At 40.8% G+C, this 19034-nt stretch overlaps 1 protein-coding gene across 3 annotated transcripts in view; it reads left to right on the top strand.

Annotated features, from left to right (window-relative positions):
• LOC117333431 (hillarin-like) overlaps positions 1 to 19034 on the top strand; it is a 34750-nt gene that overhangs the window by 12088 nt on the left and 3628 nt on the right. Inside the window, exons 1-6 of one of the 3 annotated variants that reach the window (XM_033892722.1) lie at positions 10303 to 10430; positions 13483 to 13764; positions 14183 to 14377; positions 16160 to 16333; positions 16636 to 16767; positions 17123 to 17205. In XM_033892722.1, the coding sequence (XP_033748613.1) occupies positions 13606 to 13764; positions 14183 to 14377; positions 16160 to 16333; positions 16636 to 16767; positions 17123 to 17205 (743 nt within the window). In that variant the 5' untranslated portion in view covers positions 10303 to 10430; positions 13483 to 13605. Of the gene's footprint in view, positions 1 to 10302; positions 10431 to 13339; positions 13355 to 13482; positions 13765 to 14182; positions 14378 to 16159; positions 16334 to 16635; positions 16768 to 17122; positions 17206 to 19034 lie in introns of those variants that run through there. The other 2 variants (XM_033892723.1, XM_033892721.1) reach the window with 2 other exon arrangements.

The following is a 19034-nucleotide window of genomic DNA, read 5'->3' as shown; positions in this document are numbered from 1 at the left end:
CTGGAGTGACATTATTACAGAGCCAAGCTGGAGTGACATTATTATAGAACCGAGCTGGAGTGACATTATTATAGAACCAAGCTGGAGTGACATTATTATAGAACCGAGCTGGAGTGACATTATTATAGAACCAAGCTGGAGTGACATTATTATAGAACCGAGCTGGAGTGACATTATTACAGAACCGAGCTGGAGTGACATTATTATAGAACCGAGCTGGAGTGACATTATTACAGGACCAAGCTGGAGTGACATTATTATAGAACCGAGCTGGAGTGACATTATTACAGAACCGAGCTGGAGTGACATTATTATATAACCGAGCTGGAGTGACATTATTACATGACCAAGCTGGAGTGACATTATTATAGAACCGAGCTGGAGTGACATTATTACATGACCAAGCTGAAGTGACATTATTACATGACCAAGCTGGAGTGACATTATTATAGAACCGAGCTGGAGTGACATTATTACATGACCAAGCTGGAGTGACATTATTACAGGACCAAGCTGGAGTGACATTATTATAGAACCAAGCTGGAGTGACATTATTACATGACCAAGCTGAAGTGACATTATTACATGACCAAGCTGGAGTGACATTATTATAGAACCGAGCTGGAGTGACATTATTACATGACCAAGCTGGAGTGACATTATTACAGAACCAAGCTGGAGTGTCATTATTACATGACCAAGCTGGAGTGACATTATTACAAAACAAAGCTGGAGTGACATTATAACAGGACCAAGGTGATATCCGATAGCATAAAGAACGTTGAACTGTAGATATGTTACACTCTCACAATTCCAATGGACAAAGCGTTCGACAGCGATCCGATTGAGAACAGTGTGTTGAGGCTTACTTGTCTTCAGCGATAACAAGCACTATGTGCAGATCATTCATCAGGATGTTTACTGCGCGTGGAAAATCAACAGATACAGGTTTGTCAGATGTCGTTATCCACGAATAATGTTACCATGGATACATGTACAGATAGAAACCGCGCCTCATTGATACAGACATCGGCCATCTTGTAAATGTAGTTGTGTCCGCCACATTGGTTCAACCACGAATGTTGGTTGTCATGACAACTGTAACATGGAGATTAAGTTTCTGATAAAGCTGAAAATATTGATTGTGACATTTATTATCTTTGTCAAAAAACGACCTTGCCATAGACTTGCAAACAATAAATTATGCATGTGTTGTCAGTGGTTTGACAGACTGACGATTCTTAGTTAAAAGAAGGGAAGCAATAGCTTTGGGAAGCCTTTGGAAAATATGGAAGTTGTAAGCATTCCAGATATAGTTATATACATGCTGTTATACTCGGTTAGCACAGACCAGTTATGTGAAGACATGCTTTGATTTTACGGCATCACGGGTAATGCAGTGATTAGACACACGGTATAACATGTTGGGTTGTGTAAGAATTGACCACGAATAAACTGTTTCTCATTTCGGACTTGTCTCTATATATCACCATCAAAGGATCCTGTCATCGTTCACTCTCAATCCGTATGTTGTCTAGTGAGGTCCAGTTTTATTGGAGTCTCTCTCCATGTAACCCTAATTATCAGTTGTTTGGGATTGCTGCGCCATATCTTTGTTGAGGCATTAAAATGTGATGGCACTCAGAAAATGATACCGTTGTAGGTCCAACTACAAGACAACACGTCTTCTGTATACATTATAAAGATGGCAAAATTCTAATTAATTGTATCGGCTGTATATAGTTTTAGTTAGATACTATAGGATGCTGTATCAGATACAGAAATATCGGTGTGATTGTTGTATCGGCTGTATATATGTTTTAGTTAGATACTATAGGATGCTGTATCAGATACAGAAATATCGGTGTGATTGTCCTAAACGATCCGAAAGTTTAACAACTTACATGATGATATATATACATAACAAAAGGACAAATACATCCACTCTACCGCCAACTTACAGAATAATACCAATTAACACGTATGATACAGCTAACTATTCCTGTGACAGCCTTGTGTAGTCTGAACTATTCCTGTGACAGCCTTGTGTAGTCTGAACTATTCCTGTGACAGCCTTGTGTAGTCTGAACTATTCCCGTGACAGCCTTGTGTAGTCTGAACTATTCCCGTGACAGCCTTGTGTAGTCTGAACTATTCCCTTGACAGCCTTGTGTAGTCTGAACTATTCCCGTGACAGCCTTGTGTAGTCTGAACTATTCCTGTGACAGTCTTGTGTAGTCTGAACTATTCCTGTGACAGCCTTGTGTAGTCTGAACTATTCCCGTCTGAACTATTCCTGTGACAGCCTTGTGTAGTGTGAACTATTCCCGTGACAGCCTTGTGTAGTCTGACCTATTCCTGTGACAGCCTTGTGTAGTCTGAACTATTCCCGTGACAGCCTTGTGTAGTCTGAACTATTCCTGTGACAGCCTTGTGTAGTGTGAACTATTCCCGTGACAGCCTTGTGTAGTCTGAACTATTCCCGTGACAGCCTTGTGTAGTCTGAACTATTCCCGTGACAGCCTTGTGTAGTCTGAACTATTCCCGTGACAGCCTAGTGTAGTCTGAACTATTCCCGTGACAGCCTTGTGTAGTCTGAACTATTCCCTTGACAGCCTTGTGTAGTCTGAACTATTCCCGTGACAGCCTTGTGTAGTCTGAACTATTCCCGTGACAGCCTTGTGTAGTCTGAACTATTCCCGTGACAGCCTTGTGTAGTCTGAGCTATTCCTGTGACAGCCTTGTGTAGTCTGAACTATTCCCGTGACAGCCTTGTGTAGTCTGAACTATTCCCGTGACAGCCTTGTGTAATCTGAACTATTCCCGTGACAGCCTTGTGTAGTCTGAACTATTCCTGTGACAGCCTTGTGTAGTCTGAACTATTCCTGTCTGAGCTATTCCTGTGACAGCCTTGTGTAGTCTGAACTATTCCCGTGACAGCCTTGTGTAGTCTGAACTATTCCCGTGACAGCCTTGTGTAATCTGAACTATTCCCGTGACAGCCTTGTGTAGTCTGAACTATTCCCGTGACCGCCTTGTGTAGTCTGAACTATTCCCGTGACAGCCTTGTGTAGTCTGAGCTATTCCTGTGACAGCCTTGTGTAGTCTGAACTATTCCTGTGACAGCCTTGTGTAGTCTGAACTATTCCCGTGACAGCCTTGTGTAGTCTGAACTATTCCCGTGACAGCCTTGTGTAGTCTGAACTATTCCTGTGACAGCCTTGTGTAGTCTGAACTATTCCCGTGACAGCCTTGTGTAGTCTGAACTATTCCCGTGACAGCCTTGTGTAGTCTGAACTATTCCTGTGACAGCCTTGTGTAGTCTGAACTATTCCCGTGACAGCCTTGTGTAGTCTGAACTATTCCCGTGACAGCCTTGTGTAGTCTGAACTATTCCCGTGACAGCCTTGTGTAGTCTGAACTATTCCCGTGACAGCCTTGTGTAGTCTGAACTATTCCCGTGACAGCCTTGTGTAGTCTGAACTATTCCCTTGACAGCCTTGTGTAGTCTGAACTATTCCCGTGACAGCCTTGTGTAGTCTGAACTATTCCCGTGACAGCCTTGTGTAGTCTGAACTATTCCTGTGACATCCTTGTGTAGTCTGAACTATTCCCGTGACAGCCTTGTGTAGTCTGAACTATTCCCGTGACAGCCTTGTGTAGTCTGAATTATTCCCGTGACAGTCTTGTGTAGTCTGAGCTATTCCCGTGACAGCCTTGTGTAGTCTGAACTATTCCTGTGACAGCCTTGTGTAGTCTGAACTATTCCCGTGACAGCCTTGTGTAGTCTGAACTATTCCCGTGACAGCCTTGTGTAGTCTGAACTATTCCCGTGACGGCCTTGTGTAGTCTGAACTATTCCCGTGACAGCCTTGTGTAGTCTGAACTATTCCCGTGACAGCCTTGTGTAGTCTGAACTATTCCCGTGACAGCCTTGTGAAGTCTGAACTATTCCCGTGACAGACTTTTGTAGTCTGAACTATTCCCATGACAGCCTTGTGTAGTCTGAACTATTCCCGTGACAGCCTTGTGTAGTCTGAACTATTCCCGTGACAGCCTCGTGTAGTCTGAACTATTCCCGTGACAGCCTCGTGTAGTCTGAACTATTCCCGTGACAGCCTCGTGTAGTCTGAACTATTCCCGTGACAGCCTCGTGTAGTCTTAACTATTCCCGTGACAGCCTTGTGTAGTGTGAACTATTCCCGTGACAGCCTTGTGTAGTGTGAACTATTCCCGTGACAGCCTTGTGTAGTGTGAACTATTCCCGTGACAGCCTTGTGTAGTGTGAACTATTCCCGTGACAGCCTTGTGTAGTGTGACCTATTCCCGTGACAGCCTTGTGTAGTGTGAACTATTCCCGCGATAGCCTTGTGTAGTCTGAACTATTCCTGCGACAGCCTTGTGTAGTGTGAACTATTCCTGTGACAGCCTTGTGTAGTGTGAACTATTCCCGCGACAGCCTTGTGTAGTCTGAACTATTCCTGTGACAGCCTTGTGTAGTCTGAACTATTCCCGTGACAGCCTTGTGTAGTCTGAACTATTCCCGTGACAGCCTTGTGTAGTCTGAACTATTCCTGTGACAGCCTTGTGTAGTCTGAACTATTCCCGTGACAGCCTTGTGTAGTCTGAACTATTCCCGTGACAGCCTTGTGTAGTCTGAACTATTCCTGTGACAGCCTTGTGTAGTCTGAACTATTCCCGTGACAGCCTTGTGTAGTCTGAACTATTCCCGTGACAGCCTTGTGTAGTCTGAACTATTCCCGTGACAGCCTTGTGTAGTCTGAACTATTCCCGTGACAGCCTTGTGTAGTCTGAACTATTCCCGTGACAGCCTTGTGTAGTCTGAACTATTCCCTTGACAGCCTTGTGTAGTCTGAACTATTCCCGTGACAGCCTTGTGTAGTCTGAACTATTCCCGTGACAGCCTTGTGTAGTCTGAACTATTCCTGTGACATCCTTGTGTAGTCTGAACTATTCCCGTGACAGCCTTGTGTAGTCTGAACTATTCCCGTGACAGCCTTGTGTAGTCTGAATTATTCCCGTGACAGTCTTGTGTAGTCTGAGCTATTCCCGTGACAGCCTTGTGTAGTCTGAACTATTCCTGTGACAGCCTTGTGTAGTCTGAACTATTCCCGTGACAGCCTTGTGTAGTCTGAACTATTCCCGTGACAGCCTTGTGTAGTCTGAACTATTCCCGTGACAGCCTTGTGTAGTCTGAACTATTCCCGTGACAGCCTTGTGTAGTCTGAACTATTCCCGTGACAGCCTTGTGTAGTCTGAACTATTCCCGTGACAGCCTTGTGAAGTCTGAACTATTCCCGTGACAGACTTTTGTAGTCTGAACTATTCCCGTGACAGCCTTGTGTAGTCTGAACTATTCCCGTGACAGCCTTGTGTAGTCTGAACTATTCCCGTGACAGCCTCGTGTAGTCTGAACTATTCCCGTGACAGCCTCGTGTAGTCTGAACTATTCCCGTGACAGCCTCGTGTAGTCTGAACTATTCCCGTGACAGCCTCGTGTAGTCTTAACTATTCCCGTGACAGCCTTGTGTAGTGTGAACTATTCCCGTGACAGCCTTGTGTAGTGTGAACTATTCCCGTGACAGCCTTGTGTAGTGTGAACTATTCCCGTGACAGCCTTGTGTAGTGTGACCTATTCCCGTGACAGCCTTGTGTAGTGTGAACTATTCCCGCGATAGCCTTGTGTAGTCTGAACTATTCCTGCGACAGCCTTGTGTAGTGTGAACTATTCCTGTGACAGCCTTGTGTAGTGTGAACTATTCCCGCGACAGCCTTGTGTAGTCTGAACTATTCCTGTGACAGCCTTGTGTAGTCTGAACTATTCCCGTGACAGCCTTGTGTAGTCTGAACTATTCCCGTGACAGCCTTGTGTAGTGTGAACTATTCCCGTGACAGCCTTGTGTAGTCTGAACTATTCCTGTGACCGCCTTGTGTAGTCTGAACTATTCCCGTGACAGCCTTGTGTAGTCTGAACTATTCCCGTGACAGCCTTGTGTAGTCTGAACTATTCCTGCGAAATAGTTATCATTATCCCCAGTACTAATATGATATTAGTATTGTGTTTGATGTACAGGAAGTAAAAACACCACTTAAGTATATCTTTTTGATAAGTTAAACTGTTGATAACATCAGGACACAAACCAGTGTCTCGATGCATACTTGGATAAGGGTGCTACTCTGAGGTAGACCAATTTACGGATTTTACTTCAATAGCACAGTCTACCATCAATTCAAACTGAAGTAAAAAATCACTTCGTACCCAGGTGTCACGATATTAAAAGTTGTCATCACTTATAATTACATGGTCGCGGTGAGGCTATACGGGTGTAAAATCACGAATTTACAAAAAAAATTGGCGGACCAAGGACGTAAAGCCATGTTTGCTTTATTTTCTAAATGTTCAAATATGAGTTTAAATTGTAAAACCATGTTGAGTTTGTTTGATACTTATGTAAGTAGTATTCTGTTTTATGCATGTGAAGTGTGGGGCTCGACCAAAGGACCAGATATTGAAAATGTACATGTTCTTTTTTGTAAGAAATTACTTAAGGTTAAAAAATCAACAAATAATGTAACAGTTTACTGGGAACTTGGTCGTTTGCCCTTAGAATATACACGCAGATATAGAATTATTAAATATTGGTTCAAACTACTCGACACAAAAAACTGTATTTTGAATACTGCATATGATTTTTTATTAAGTAAAAACACTGGTTTATGTTTTAATTGGGTACACGGTGTAAAGGAGTTATTATGCTCTTTAGGTTTCGGCGAAATATGGTTCTGTCAATCACCAAATAACTCTGAAACTATTTTACCTTGTATACGACAAAGAATTTTTGACCAAGCCCAACAGTATTTGAGAGATGCATTAGAAAAGTCCTCGAAATGTGTTTTATATAAACATATTGTGGATAATTTTTCTATTCAGTTTTATTTAACTAAGTATATACCTATGAAATTCAGAATATGTTTATCAAAACTACGCATGTCTGCGCATTCCTTAGCAATCGAAACTGGCCGCTTTAACAATATTGATCTAATTTTGAGACACTGTTTAATTTGTAAATCAACGACTGAGATAGAAGATGAATACCATTTTGTATTAATATGTAATAAGTATACCAATTTAAGAAGACGCCTCATTAAGAAATACTATTGGCAAAAGCCTTCAATGTTCAAATTGATACAGTTATTAAGTGTACAAAATATCAAAGAATTAAGTCGCTTAGGCAAATTTATATTTGAAGCAAACAAAATCCGATCTTTACATCTTTAATCCGTACTCCACTTTGTATTTGTACTGTAGCATTGCTGTTCTATGCCATTATAATGTATTGTTTTGTTTATAATATGTACTTATGGGCCGTATGGCCTACAGTCAATAAAGAAATTGAAATTGAGTCTGAACTCCGGAAAACGAGGCTGATACGTAGGTCCAGGTATAAGGCTCCAACATGGAAATCACACACAGCACATTATACAGTATACCAGCGTGGGAACCACTGAATCAACACACGCATGAATACACTGCACAGAAATAACATTACATTGACTTGCCGAGTGTTCAATTCTATTTTATTGTGGGGTCGTTGTACCCAGAATTTTCACGGTTTATCACCAATACCAAGACATGTTTTAGTTCATTATATATGTGATCTAACGTTGTGATTATCTGTCATCTAGCTTTTCTTCTGATATCTTGTCCGTCGAGCCCCCTTCACTTAAACCGATAAAATCGTGTGGCAGCATAACTAAGATGTGTAGTAGCCGGATGTACTATCTCCAGATGGGCTTGACATAATTCACATCTATTGATGATTAGAGACAGCCCCTCAGTTGACGATCAACACATAGCTCTATGGACAGGTAGTAAATGATTTAAAATCGAAAGAAAACGAATTAACCGGGTTTATCATTCTCATGTTTGCAACAGGCTATGTATAATTGTACAAAAGAGCTAGGAAAGTCGACCTCTGGCCAATCAAGGGTCCATTATACAGGGCGAACATTCGCGGATTAGGTGTCTCCGACCTAGCATCTGTTGTGTAGATTTGTGCGGATGAGACCGAATGGTACAATCTAACATACTTATCACCGAGCACGGACAGCGCCCTGTCTCCGTAAATCTTCATTGATCCTACAATGATTGGACAACCCCTTCGTTCGATTTCTCTACAGGGTCCAGAATACTAAATACATCATTGGGCAGCAAGTGAAACTCGCAACTTTGATCAGGTTATTTAGACTGTGAATCCACAACATTGATTCTAATGTATAGTCCGTGGTAAAACGAAAGGAGGAATTGTCCGATAGCTCACTGGAGAAATACAGTCAGCATTTAAAAGTAACGCCAAAGTCTTGTTTATATTGACTGTTTATATCTCAACTATCAATAAATAAAGTCAAGTCACATATGTACACGTGTTCAACGAGCGATCCGTTCGATACAACAGCTGATGGTAAAACTACAATTGGAACACCACGCCTCCGTCTGCGAACGTATTCGGAGAAAATGACGAGGGGTTCCGATTGGGTAAAACTACTTGGCCATGTTCACAGGTCCTCTGTGTTATGGAAGTAAACATATTGACTAGTCGTTGCTACCAGTTTGTATCAGATTATCTAACACGTGACCTCGGTCATAATCTGATATCAGCTCTGTACAGATCAATTTCAGTTATATCCTCATCATTTTTCAAAATAATCTCAAAATAAGATTTACGATCTCGAGGTCGTGATACAGTTAGGATGATCTTCTACCTTCCAAATCGACACAGAAAATCTTTAGATTGACAGATCACAACTTCTCGATAATAAGAATGATATGCCATCAAGACATTCCCTATCCATGTCAATTAACGGGTTCGGAGGGAATTCCCCGCCGTTCAGAATGGTGAAACCTTCCAGAAGTAGACTTAAGTGATGTGATAAACCTTGATACAGCCATAGATATCATCGTGATCGAAGCGTTTTGAGCTAAAATGTTTCCAACAAGACAGAATGTAAAAATACAGATAATCGAATAATGGACGGTGTAGTTTTATATAAAAGTAGACGCGGTACATGTTTTCCTGTAGCACTTCTTAATATAGTATCATTGAGTATTATGATTGTCTTGGTTAAGTATTCCTAAGGAACGGTTTTACACGTATTAGTCTTGTGGGACTGGACCGGGTCGATCATCGGCGACCAGGTAGCTCAATTGGTCGAATATCCGGCTGGTGTTCAGAGGTTCCGGGTTCGAATCCCCCGTCTTGGCCGTGAATTTTTCCACTCTTCTTTCATTTTGTGCCTGTGACCAAACCTTGTTTAAGGTGAGGTGAATACTTAGCAAGGGGATACCCGAACCTAGGTTGTGAGTAGTTAGGTCTTCGAGGGCGAAGACTTCAAAAGGGAGTGAAGAGTTAGCGGAACTAGACCGGGTCGATCATCGGCGACCAGATAGCTCAATTGGTAGAGCTTCCGGCAAGTGTTCGGAGGTCCCGGGCTTGAACCCCGGCCTGGTCTTCCTTTTTTCCATTCCTCTTACATTAACATCGTGCCCAAGAATCTCACGTGAACGAACACTTTAACATACAGCCAAGTCACGCGTTTTGAATAGAAGGTGGCAAACTGGAAAAGTCACATTTATTGTCAAAACAAAGACCAACCTGAAGACTGATACACGTCTGTTTTCCACCCTTTTATATTAGAAACAAATTCTGTCTTGACCTGATCACAAGAACCATCAACAGACAGAAATGTTATCGATTAATTAGGACAGATCAGGTTTGTGTGTTATCTAGTGCCAAAACCGAAGTTCCCACTTTCTAACCTTACCGCCAGGTCTGCGGTTTGTATATATATATACGAACGGTAGCAGTCATCCGTATCGGAATGTTAGACAGCTACTGACGACAGCTTTAAAGGTATGACATGTTCATAGCTTACGTTACGAGGACGCACGAGTACACGTTTACACTGGACAAATGGAAACATTGACTACAGACGCCATGATTCCCTGACACAACACGTTGTGTGTTGTGTGCATTCTCCACAGGTAGGCATTCTGATGACCTGAATTATTCACATATATACACCGCGAGAGGAACGCCATGTATAGATAGTGATGTTTACCTGTGAAGCGTTCAGGAATACATACATTTATAGCTACTAGTGTTGTGGCGAACCAATCTGGGTCAGTGGAAAGCTTGGTTGCGTGGGAAACACCGTGTCGAGATTAAGCGAACAATAATTACATATTTATATATATGTGTATGAACGGTTGTTGAACTGGTATTTTATTCTGTTGCGCGAACGGACATGTATCAAGGCACAGGTAGACGTAAACAAGATTTGTTAATTTGAAGGAGGATGTCACGTGTTTAAACTACTACTTCCGGCTTTGTAGCTGCGTCTTTTTAAATGTGCGTACTTTACATAACACTTCTACCAATGGTTTGGCTAAGACAAATCACTGAATCTAGAGACGTTTATATCATGTCTCTGGACAAATCTCTTTCACAATGTCGAAGGCTTTACTTGTTTGTAAGCAAACGGCTGACAATTCTATGTACATGTATAATTTAAAACATTCCTTTCAATTGATTGATTGATTGGAGCACTACCCAGACGAATTATATCAGTGTTGCAGCAGCAAACAGCTGCCATTTTATGAATGCAGTGTGTGGGTATATGTGATGAATGAATCGTCTCACGTTAACTTGTTTATACTTTACAGCCTACAGAGATATTTCTTTGACTGATACGAAGGAATATGGTGTACGTTTATAATAGCTGGGTAGATGGAAGTGATAACCATCATTAAGAAAACTGTTTACTTAATATAAGTATATGTTATATGCAGCCATTATGCGTCAGGTGATTTGATATCCAAACAGGTCGGTGAGTGACAGACATTGTTCCGACTGACCTTGGTCAGCCCCTCCGGACATTTAGAGTTAGCGTTGACCTGTGATGTACAGTACAACTTTGTCCAGTTTCAGCCTGTATCTGACAGTTGCCACTAATAACTCTATTCCACGTTGATAACTCTATCTGATACAAGGTTACCTGGTGAGCCAGGGTCGTGGAATAAGAAACAGTTATGGCCGGGGACATTATTCGGGAGCAGACAATTTTGTCTTCTCGACACATTTGAAATAACTTTTTCGTTAGTTCCTACTATTCGAGACTATTGGTGATTAACGAAGGTTGTTGAAACACTGCAAAACATCCTCGATATGATTTAATAATCTTTTATCTCCAATGATTAATTCTCCAATCAGCGTAATGACAGTACACATCACCAGTACAAATGATACGATTATAGCAATAGGTTAACCTCAGATTGCTATTATTGTATTCATGTTTAAAACAATTAACCTAGATCTCAAAACATCAGCTACTTTTATAATAGTCCTGGGCCTACGAACTGGACTGTCGGATTTAAACTCCAAAGGATGTAAACATCTAAATTCAGTTTCTAAAAGGATGTTAAGTCAATTGGGTATTGCTGCCATGTACCTGTAAACACGGAACTCCTCGTATAATGTACCTGTAAACACGGAACTCCTCGTATAACGTACCTGTAAACACGGAACTCCTCGTATAATGTACCTGTAAACACGAAATTCCTCGTATAATGTACCTGTAAACACGGAACTCCTCGTATAATGTACCTGTAAACACGGAACTCCTCGTATAATGTACCTGTAAATACGGAACTCCTCGTATAATGTACCTGTAAACACGGAACTCCTCGTATAATGTACCTGTAAATACGGAACTCCTCGTATAATGTACCTGTAAATACGGAACTCCTCGTGTAATGTACCTGTAAACACGGAACTCCGCGTATAATGTACCTGTAAACACGGAACTCCTCGTATAATGTACCTGTAAACACGGAACTCCTCGTATAATGTACCTGTAAACACGGAACTCCTCGTATAATGTACTTGTAAACACGGAACTCCTCGTATAATGTACGGAACTCCTCGTATAATGTACCTGTAAACACGGAACTCCTCGTATAATGTACCTGTAAACACGGAACTCCTCGTATAATGTACCTGTAAACACGGAACTCCTGGTATAATGTACCTGTAAACACGGAACTCCCCGTATAATGTACATGTAAATACGGAACTCCTCGTATAATGTACCTGTAAATACGGAACTCCTCGTGTAATGTACCTGTAAATACGGAACTCCTCGTGTAATGTACCTGTAAACACGTAACTCCTCGTATAATGTACCTGTAAACACGGAACTCCTCGTGTAATGTACCTGTAAATACGGAACTCCTCGTGTAATGTACCTGTAAACACGGAACTCCTCGTATTTTGTACATGTAAACACGGAACTCCTCATGTAATGTACCTGTAAACACGGAACTCTCGTATGTATATACATTTTGTATATTTAATTTAATTAACTTATGAAGATATAACTATTGATTTACTAAGTTGTGTCAAAACTGAACTATTTCTTCAGGTTTAACCACTGAGTCATTCCAACCCTTTGATCGTACAGGATCAAAAGCAACAGGTTGAAAACTGCAGACCTACAGAAACACAGATAAATCATTTGTTTTGGGTGTGTTGATGTATAACGTTGAATTATTGACGAAAGTTTAACACACGGCATCAGTGATAATAGAGTGTTTAAAGAGATATAGATCAAGACACTACTAATTGTCAACATCGGGGTAAAGTTTTAGTCACAACACGTAATTAAGATTTCAAGCATTTTTGTATTGTCACCAGACGTATAATAATGACAAAATTTTAGAACTCGGTAAATGTTCACGGGGAGAGCATTTACGACAATCATATCCGCATAATATTTACCGCCCGACAGATACTGCCGGATGACCCGGAGTTATGTAACATTATCAGTCAAGCGCTTTATAAACTCTTACGAATCCTACTCCTTTGTAACTATTATGAGATTGTTTTTTTCCTTCAATGTGTCACTTGTATGTATGCACGTAACCCGGCTACGGTAAAGGTCAGCTTGGGTCAGTTAGGGTCAGCGTTGCTAATCACTCACGGAACGCGAGTGAAGCGTCACAGGTGACCGAGATTGTAGGCGTACAGGTATGACGTTGGGACGCATATTAAGATCATATCTAAACAATGCCAGAGATAAGGACGACAGACCGATGTAACTGTGGTTGACATTATAACTGATGATTATAAAGGAGTTTGTATACTAACGCGTGTGATAGTGGACAGTTAAACTGGTGGAGGGAACCAGGAATGTAAATAGAACGCCATGTGCCGTTTTAGGTAGACGGCGCTTATCCTGTCTGAAACCCTTTGTGTTATCGTTGTAATATAAAAAGGTGATACAAAATGACACTGTTAATAAGAGATTTATCACGACCAACAAGTCGCTGTTAGTGGGAAACGTTTATTTTTGTTATGCTCGCTCTCTATTTAGCGCAGGTAATAAAGTATCTTGTTGTTACAGCTTGCAGGAAAGTCGGCAAAACTGCCGGGTCTTCCATCGTCTCGAAGCGGATCCGGAAGTCCCAGACCTACACATAGCCCTCGAAACAGTCCCCGGTCCAGTCCTCGTCCGGGGACACCTAAGATGGCCACCAGTCCGGCGGATTCTAGTCTGGTCAGTGTGACTCCCCGGAGTATGAACGGTACATGGATGTCTGGGACCATGCACAACACCAGTCTAGACTACAGCAGCATGTCGAACAGTCGCTACCACCGTCCTCGACCACCTCTTCAGAGCTTTCAGGTAAAGACTCGCTTCAGAAGCTTGGATAACTGAGCTGCTACCTACATTGCAACACTCGTGGTTTGATTTCTTACTGTCGGTCAGTGTGTGTTCCCCTACAAATCTCTGGTCACTCAACTGTCTTCATGGTGTTCTCCTCATTCACATCTAATTGGTCGATTCGTCGACAAGATATACAATATATTTATGTCTTTGATGTGGTGTCTGATGCTGTTACAAAGATATACAACTTAGCACAAACAATATTGTTACTCGATCGTCTAGGGGAATCAATGAAAAAGCGAACAGCTTGGAGTAAAAAAGAAATATTAAAGGTATACCACATAAGTGTGTCTGAGGGTAATTAAGATTTATTAATTCATCTAAAATTCTTGAAAAATGCCTTTTCACCAGAACATTGATATTGTTTACAATATAGGACTTCAGCGACACTGGAGTGTTCTCGGCGCAGGCCACACTGGAACAGCGGCATCGCGAGGAAGAGGATCGTCTACAACGCTTCCTGTTGGAGGAGCGTGAGAAGGAGACACGTCGGTTGGACGAGAGTATCGGCCAAGAGAAAGAGGTGGCCGCCATGGAACTTCTGACGGCCTTCGACCAGATGCGTCTACAGGTGCGACCTTTACCCTGTTAGCTGTGTACATAGGAATGTCGCTTTAAATATCTCTTTATATGTCCATCTATTGAGTTATATACTATTAACTTGTTTTTAATTATGTATGCTGATGATATGGTTTTAATGGCAGAAACTCCCGAGGGACTGCAAAAAATGTTAGATACTTTATTACTTTACACAAAGAAATGGAACCTTACTGTAAACACTACCAAAACTAAAGTAATGGTTTTCCGAAACGGTGGTAAATTAAGAAAAGAAGAAAAGTGGTTATATGACGGATGTGTATTAGAAACCGTAGATGAATTTAATTATCTGGGGATACAAATGAATTTTAATGGTAAATTTAAGAAAACTCAACAAAAAATTGCTGAACAAGGAAGAAAAGCATTATTTTCAATTTCGGGAGTATCAAAGAAAATTTTTTTTAACGTTGAAACCCAACTACATGTTTTTGATACATACGTCGGTAGTATATTTAACTATGGGGCTGAAATTTGGGGTTTTCATAAAGCACCGGATATAGAGAAAATCCACTTACAGTTTTTAAAAAGATTATTGGGGGTAAGAAAAGTACTTCTAATTGTATGATTTACCAAGAATTAGGGAGATTACCTTTTGTAATAGTGAGGAAATTTAGAATTTTTAAATATTGGTTGAAATTAAAACAAACCAATAACTGTGTGTTAAATGCTTGTTATCAAGATATGTTAGAAAACGGGAATGAATGGTTGAATGAAGTAAAAGAAGAACTGTATAGAATGGGTGTTGGGTATATATGGCAAAATGGGGATATTTATACAGCTGATTATATTATGAATATTGTTAAATGCAGACTATGTGATATATTTATACAAGAATGTAAAGAAAAAATCAATTCATCTTCCAAGTGTTCACTGTACAAGTTTATTAGTGAAAAGTTCTACTTACAGCCATATTTATCAAAACCAATAGGTACTTCTAATTTAAAAGAAATAACTAGAATTAGATTGTCATCACATAAATTAAATATTGAAATTGGTAGATTTAATAACTTAGAAAGAAATCAAAGAATTTGTTCCTATTGTAACAGTGGAGACATTGAAGATGAATTTCATTTTATTATTAAATGTGTATTTCATTTAGACCTAAGAAAACGTTTTATTAAGAAATATTATTATAATAAACCTAGTATGTACAAATTTATTCAACTTCTAGAAACAGTAAACAAAAAAGATCTTTCAAATTTAGCAAAATATATTAAATACAGTAATAAACAAAGAACAGATTTTTTATTAGTATAAAAAAAAAATGTCCTTCTACACTCTACCTGTTGTACAATGTATGTGTTAGTCCGGTTGTGTGTGAGTGTGTGTATGCGAGTGTGTGGTTTTTGTATTGTATCATTTCTGTACATGTATATATTTGTTGAACCGATGAGCCGTAAGGCTCAAGGAAATAAAGAACTTGAACTTGAACTTTAACAAATGCATATTATATGACGTTACATGTAAGTGATTAATGATTTCGGTGGCGTTGTGATGATGTTCGGATAATTTGCCAATTGACAAAGCAAAGTGCGTCTCCTGTAGTCTGAGCTATATTCGTCACTAGCCCGTTATAATCCGTTCGTTATAGACACTCTTTGCTAGTAAAAGCCTGGTAAAACTTATTCTTTTTTGTATGTTTTCTCTTGCATCAGCGTTATACAGGTATAAACGTATCATAGATTTATCTTTGGCAGTAGACAGAGTTACAGACAGCCAATATATATACTAGTATACATTGCTTTACTTCCTGCAGGGCCAATCCCCGAACCTGATGGCGGAGCGAGAGAGGATAGAGGATCACTTCAACAAGTCCCGCGAGGAACAGTTGAAGACCACGATTGACAAGATCGCCGCGGAGGAGAAAACGAGGTCAGCCAAAATGTTGGAACGACACGGCATGGAAATGATGCAGCTTATCGCAGAGAAGGTAAGTCTCCTTAACAAACAGAGGGGTTCTTATGAGTCCTCTGTGTTCGGGATTAATGGTATCAAAACGGAATGAAATGTAATATTTACCATGAAGATGTTGATCATAAATGTGGTGAGTTTACATGTAGGTTTATATTACCATCACTGACGAGTCCTAGAAAGTATGATGTAGATTTGTATTAATTATACGAAATATTCTGTAACTATTTGTTGATTGATATTTTGATCATCCGTTATATTTACTTGTACCTCATTAATACACTTGATTACGTTGATCAGTGATGGATTGTTGTTTTTAAGGATAGGGTGTTGGACCGCAGTGCCCTTTTCGACCATACGATGAGACCGGCTGTTGTTCCCCCTGAAAGCAAGAAAGCACAACTGTACTCTAGTCCTGCACAATTCGAGACCATTGACAAAAGAGCAATAGAGGTAGGCACACATTCACAAAGGATCTGAAACATTTTGTTAGGGTTATGTACTGTACTTCATTCCAATGACATTTTCTACACCTCCACAGTCTCGAATGAAAAGCCCAATCATATAAAGAGGTGTAATTCGGCCATAATCACCCAGAAAATATCTACATTTTTTATCACAGCGGTTTTTCCGCACAATAACTGTTTAAATTAAGTTGTGGAACAAAAGAGCATTTGACAACATGTATTAGTAATTTGAAGTGTTCGAGGGCAACCTACACTTTGTTGTTGAGACATCACGTAAGATATGTATTGGTGAAGGCGTCCAGGATAAGACTCTTTAAATGTTGACATATTTGTTGTTTCAGATCGCAAAAACTGACTACGGAAGTTTTACAGAACTAGTGAGAGATCTGACACGGGATTGTGCAAACGAACTTCAGAAAGCCAGGTAACAGATATCTAGGTTATTATTCCCCTACCGGTGAAACCGGGGGACTATAGGTTTTACCTGCGTCGGTCCGTCCGGTTAAAGTTTTGGTTAAAGTTTTATAATGGCACACCATTCACTTTATTATGGTATTAGGATGGTGATTCTTCGCATAGAGGTTCTTTGGGTGTGTGACATTACTTTTGTACAGTTAGAAATGAAACAAAATATTTTCTTTTTTTGTTGTTGAAATTTTTGCCATATTATGGACTTAACTGTTTTTGCTGTATTAAAAAACCATTATCATTTACTGTAATTAAGTATAATACTTACCTCTTCAGGAAGAGCGCACATCAATTGTATTTTATTGACATTTAAATGTATTGAATGGTTCACTGATATGAGATTCTTTTGGAATAAAATCGTGTTTATATTTCAATCCAAGGCTGTTATTACACATTACACATTTCACTTTCAATTCACTTTAGATTCTTTTACTCTGTACAGTAGACATACCAAAAGAATACCTGAATATCTTTTAGGGGCAGGAAACATTGTTTATTCAACCCAATAATGTTGAATTTACACATTGTTTTCATAAAATGATCATGTTTCAGTTTTGACTAAACGTTTTTACTCAAATTTGGCTAAAGTTTTAACTTGAAGGCGCCGGTAGGGGACATGTATTGGTTTAGCAATACTCACAGAATGCTAGTTATTATCGTAGAGATTTGTAGAAACTCCACAAAGCTAGGTGACACATTTGTAGGGCTTAAAGTGTGATGTAAAAAGACCTTGCTCGGGTCTCCCCTTCATTTGCGTTGCTGTGTTTCTCCTCTATCTTTGGTGCTGTTTCCCCTCAATCTGTGGTGCTGTATTTTCTCCATCTTTGGTGCTGTTTCTCCCCCATTCACGTTACTGTGTTTCCCCTCCGTCTGTGGTGCTGTGTTTCCCCTCTATCAGTGGTGCTGTTTTTCCCTCGATCTGTGGTGCTGTTTTTCCCTCGATCTGTGGTACTGTTTTCCCTCGATCTGTGGTGATGTGTTTCTCCCCCATCTGTGGTGCTGTGTTTCTCCCCCATCTGTGGTGCTGTGTTTCTCCCCCATCTGTGGTGCTGTGTTTCCCCTCCATCTGTGGTGCTGTTTTCCCCCCTCGATCTGTGGTGCTGTGTTTCCCCTCGATCTGTGGTGCTGTTTCCCCTCCATCTATGGTGCTGTGTTTCTCCCCCATCTGTGGTGATGTGTTTCCCCTCCATCTGTGGTGCTGTGTTTCTCCCCCATCTGTGGTGCTGTTTCCCCTCGATCTTTGGTGCTGTTTTCCCCTCCATCTGTGGTGATGTGTTTTCCCTCAATCTGTGGTGCTGTATTTCCCTCGATCTGTGGTGGTGCTGTTTTCCCCCTCGATCTGTGGTGGTGCTGTTTTTCCCCCTCGATCTGTGGTGCTGTTTTTCCCTCGATCTGTGGTGCTGTTTCCCCTCGATCTATGGTGCTGTGTTTCCCCGCCATATGTGGTGCTGTTTCCCCTCGATCTATGGTGCTGTTTCCCCTCCATCTGTGGTTCTGTTTTTCCCTCGATCTGTGGTGCTGTTTTCCCCCTCCATCTGTGGTGCTGTGTTTCCCCTCCATCTGGCCGCGGTGGCCGAATGGTTAAGGTGTTCCAACACTTTATCACTAGCCCTCCACCTCTGGGTTGCGAGTTTGAAACCTACGTGGGGCAGTTGCCAGGAACAGACCGTAGACCGGTGGTTTTTCTCCGGGTACTCCGGCTTTCCTCCACCTCCAAAACCTGGCACGTCCTGTAATGACACTGGCTGTTAATAGGACGTTAAACAAAAACAAACCAAACCAATC

Source organism: Pecten maximus, chromosome 8 (genome assembly GCF_902652985.1).
Source record: "Pecten maximus chromosome 8, xPecMax1.1, whole genome shotgun sequence".
Taxonomy (NCBI): domain Eukaryota; kingdom Metazoa; phylum Mollusca; class Bivalvia; order Pectinida; family Pectinidae; genus Pecten; species Pecten maximus.
This window is presented reverse-complemented; position numbering and strand designations above follow the sequence as displayed.